General features: G+C 43.0%; 1 protein-coding gene across 1 annotated transcript; it reads right to left on the bottom strand.

Annotated features, from left to right (window-relative positions):
• Window positions 1-1136: 1136 nt before the first annotated feature.
• LOC103700875 (protein PYRICULARIA ORYZAE RESISTANCE 21-like) lies at window positions 1137-3337 on the bottom strand. The gene is made up of 3 exons (XM_008782771.4): window positions 2996-3337; window positions 2085-2166; window positions 1137-1972 (listed from the first exon to the last, which is right to left on the bottom strand). Exons 1-3 carry the CDS (start codon window positions 3005-3007, stop codon window positions 1341-1343), a joined length of 726 nt encoding a protein of 241 aa, XP_008780993.2. The 5' UTR covers window positions 3008-3337; the 3' UTR covers window positions 1137-1340.
• Between the last annotated feature and the right edge of the window lie 1295 nt (window positions 3338-4632).

Raw genomic sequence — 4632 nt, 5'->3', positions numbered from 1 at the left:
GGAGGCCATTAGAGCGACTTGCATAGCGCATCAGATTTGGCTGACAAGGAACGCTCGTACTTTCGGTGAGCGCAGGGTGTCATCGAGGTTTGCTGCGGAGCTTGCTCGTGCATAGGCCTCAGAGATTATGCTCACCCCCTCTTCAGATAGACCTTTGATAACTCGGGACACCTGGGGCCCCCCTTCTGCCTCGGCAGCCCCCCAGATGGTGTTTTTCACTTGGAAGCCCCCACCCCCGAGCTTCCTCAAGGTTAATTTTGACGGGTCGGTGCTGGACGGCGGTATGTTGAGTGGTACATGCTTTATCATACAAGGCCCGCACTCCAGGGTGATGGCAGCAGGCGGCTGCCAGATGTTTGACACGTCGGTTCCGGAGGCAGAGCTGCGAGCTACCTCGACGGGTATGCGTTATGCGAGGATGGTTCTGCAGGCCAGTTCGATCATCCTGGAGGGCGACTCGGCCACGGTTATCGGGTGGATTCAGAGGGGGTCGACGGGTGACGGTACAGACCACCCCTTGATCCGTGACATAGGGATGATGATGAGAGATGGAAGGGCCTTCCAGGCTAAGCATGTATTCAAAGAAGCTAATGGGGCGGCCGACTGGGTGGCGGCCCATGCGGCCCATCACTCAGGGTACACCCTTTTGTCAGGAAAAGGGGAGCTGCCACCTGCTCTCCGCGAGTTGTTGTATCTTGACTTTTTTGGATGTATTCGTACACACATTGTATGAAATATCCATTTTTAGCAAAAAAAAAAAAAGTATAATTCTCTCATTATTATTAAAGGAGAAAAAAAAAAGCAATAAAAAATTTACCTATAAACTTTACTACTTTTTGCATGTATAACTTTTTCCCTTTCTTTTGATAAAAGGCATGACAATGCTATATCATCAAGGCATTGCTTGTAAAAGCAAGCAAACAAACAAAAAGGCATCACCGTAGAGATCAGAAACGCATAACATCAAGGGTCGATGATTGGAGCACCGACCTAGCAGGTTGCCCATCTCCATCAGCTATGGAATCATCATCATATTCAATTGTCTAAATGACCGGGACCACCATTGCCCTCCCAACCTAACCTATCCATTGCTCTTTCTACCATCCAATTATTCAATCAATTTTTTAATCAATCAATGAATCAATCTCCCCATAGAGAACATAAGTTTCTCATTTCTTCACTCCATTCAATTAACATCATACGCACCAGCTGTGTTCATACATGTAATGACGAATGAACCAAACATCGTTCATACATTTTATTTAATGATAAATATTTATATATGCATTGGATTAAAAGGGAAATATTGATGAAGAAGATGCAGGCGAAGTTGAGAAAAATCACATGATGTTGCATGGATAAGCCGGGTCATCCTCGCAGACGATCTTATACTCTTCACGGTGGACAGGCGCTGGGCCCCACCCCCAGCCGCCGTAGAGACTCCCACACGAGCAGCACCGCAGCCCGTCGCTGTAGCCGGCCGCGTAGCACGGGCACGGCCGGCCGCAGCAAACCGGTTCTGGGCACTTGGGCCGGCACGGTTCGGGGGCAGGCGGTGGCGGAGGAGCCGGTTTCGGCGGAGGCGGTGGCGGCGGAGGCGGTGGCGGCGGAGCCGGTTCGGGCGGAGGCGGTGGCGGCGGAGCAGGTTTGGGTGGAGGCGGTGGGGGCGGAGCCGGTTCGGGTGGGGGCGGTGGGGGCGGAGCGGGTTTGGGCGGAGGTGGTGGGGGTGGAGCCGGTTCGGGCTTCGGCGGTGGGGGCGGAGCCGGTTTGGGCGGAGGTGGTGGCGGTGGAGCCGGTTCGGGCTTCGGCGGTGGTGGAGGAGGGGGCTTGTCTTCCTTGATTTTGATGTCTTTTATCACCTTGCAAGCCTTGCACCAGAGCTTCTTGGAGAGGTAGTGAGGGTCGAAGGGGCCGGAGATGGTGACGGTGTTGTTCTTCTCGTCGTAGTCAATTTTCTGGATCTTCTCTCGATCTCGAGTGCAGCGATTCAAGGAAGAGAGAGAAGGATTATAAGCACCGAGATATCATGGAATGCTAAGTGTAGGGAGAAAGAAATATCGTTGCATAATTCCTTAATTACGTACCTTGGAGCCTGCATAGTACTTTTTGGATCTTCTTGTAGCAACGACAGCATTGAAGGTCTACTGTCAAGATTAACGTGGAGATCTTTGATATACAGAAGAATAGAGAGAGTATTAGAAGTCAAGAAAAGCATGGAAAACACAGAAGAAGAGAGAGATTATAACTTCAAAGAAATTAAGAAATGGTTGTCTATCTATAACAACATGGTTTCTTTACTGGTGCAGAAGGATTTTAGAATTGTCGATAATTCATAAATAAATGAGGCTTGGTAATAATTTGAGCGATCAAACTGAAGAACAATTAAAGATGTTATATGGAATGCAAGCTAAATTTTTTAAAAAAGGAGGGATTCGGAACAAAACAAGAGCCAAAGCGGTAGATCAAAGAACAATTAAACCTCAAAAGCACACCAAAAGAGCAGGGGAAAGACCTTCAAGCAATAACAATGCAATGAACCAATTTCGGTCAATAAAAAGCAACAAAGAAAAGGTTAACTCCAAGAAAAAGAGAATTACATAGAATTAGATGAGAGACATCCAAGCCCATACTTTATCCTCGGATTCTAGCTAGTGATAACAGCAAGAAGTAAATGAAGAAAATCCCAGGAATTAAGGAAGAATATATCTATCCACCAAAAAGCATTAACACAAAATAGATAATGCGCAGCTATAAATCCAAATTTAATAGATTATGAACAAAAAAAAATGTAATGATTTAGACGAAATATTCTGAAAGACTCTGGAGGTGCAATGATAGAACAAAAACTAGTAAAAAAAAAAGGAAGAAGACAAAGCATCACAAAATGAGTACTATTATGTAGAAAAGAAGACAAAGCATCACAAATTGAGTACCGTCACATAGAAAAGAATGTCTCTAATGAGAAGGAGATTTAAGAGAGAGTAAGATCAAGCACCTTCTCTGCCATAGGCTCGAATGGTCAGAGATCCCAAATTTGGAGATAGGCAGCGAGGGGGTTTGGAGGGAGAGAGGAGTGCTACTCAAAAGATGTGGATGATCAAAGGAACTGATAAAGAACCTATGGATCCAACAGGTCACATCACGTATAAGTTTACTTAAAATTTTTGCATGACCAATGGATAAAGGTGCCACCGGACTATCGATCATGCAACTCCACTTGCACAGCATCTACAACCTTCCATGTACCATCAAGCAAGCAGATCACATCACATACTACTGTACTTTAATTTTTGCGTCACTAATAAGATAAAAATGGCGACGTCCTACCAATCAACTCCACTTGCAGCATTTACAACCTGCCACATATGCTCTCTCCTGTAACAGTTATACGTATGATGGACTCTTAGTGGAGAAAAGATGAAACACGGAGCAAAAAAATATGGCAAGTCGTCCAATATTAATTATTCTTACCATACTGGTGATAATATTAAAACTTATCTCGAGGTGATTTTACTGTAGCTGCAAGGGTTACGGGTTTATCTTTCTTTCCTTGAATCCATCGTTGGATCATCAGCTGCGAGCTTTGACAAAATGAGAATTTTTTTTCTTTTTTTTTGCATGAAAGATACAATATAGTCCCCAGCCTAAAACATCTTGGCTATAGGATTGTAGGATGGAGGACCTCATTCCTTTTGCTTCTCTATCCTTAATCTTTCTTAGACGATTTCTATGCAGTAGGGTATGTACAAGGATATTCACATGCTTTGTAGGAAATAAGATTGATTAGCTAGTGTAATAAGCTCGAAGTAGATGGGAAATCTAAAGATTAAGAAATATTAATATCATTTTTTGACCTTTTCATCTTGGAGTCATGAATTCATCAGATAGATAAGGAGAAACAGTTTCCATAAGGACAGCATCATGAGATATCCCCCATATCTGTATACTGTTGTTGACAATAATATCTACTTCTTGCACTAATGGCTGTGCGTAAAATGTCAATCCTTTCATAATGAAATGTCCAATGAACATACACCAGATCACATATTTGTTTGCTAACAAATTATGGATATCTTTGTCAAAATTAGACTTGAGTAGAAGATAGAATGAATATGACTTCATAAACTTTAGTAAAATAGAATTTGACAGACTGATTGATTGCTTAAATATAGATGTGAATATATGATTTTATTTTCTTGAGAGTTAATCTTGATTGAACAAAATACTTTAATGAAAATCACTCTTTTTTGACAAATAAGTGAATTATTGATAGTAAAATCATAAATTACTTTTTGTTGGTAAAAATTGTCTGTGGATATTGGGTTGAGAAAGATGGTGTGCTGTTAGATTGTCTGTTAGGTCATAAATTACTCTATCGAATGAAATTAAAAATAGAAACAAGGTGCGGTTTGAATCAAAAGGAGAAGATGGAAAGGCTGCTTTAAAGTGGTGGCCGGCTTCAAGATGCACCAAAGTCTTTGCTCACAGGTCAGGAATTTGGCGTCACCGCCCTCCTATCATTGGCCCCCGGCATTTATTTTCATATCATAGTGGCCTACCAAAGCCTACCACGAGATGTTGGCGTCTTTTGTCCATTTATTCCTGGGGGCCAACAGGTTATCTAGAGAGAGA

Source organism: Phoenix dactylifera, chromosome 16, assembly GCF_009389715.1.
Source record: "Phoenix dactylifera cultivar Barhee BC4 chromosome 16, palm_55x_up_171113_PBpolish2nd_filt_p, whole genome shotgun sequence".
Lineage (NCBI taxonomy): Eukaryota > Viridiplantae > Streptophyta > Magnoliopsida > Arecales > Arecaceae > Phoenix > Phoenix dactylifera.
Note: the sequence above shows the minus strand (reverse complement) of the source record. Positions and strands in the feature narration are given on the sequence as shown.

Coding starts and splice junctions, on each gene's coding strand:
- LOC103700875 (XM_008782771.4), bottom strand. Junction 1,973..2,084: donor AGTACTATGCAGGCTCCAAG/GTACGTAATTAA, acceptor GCTGCACTCGAG/ATCGAGAGAAGATCCAGAAA.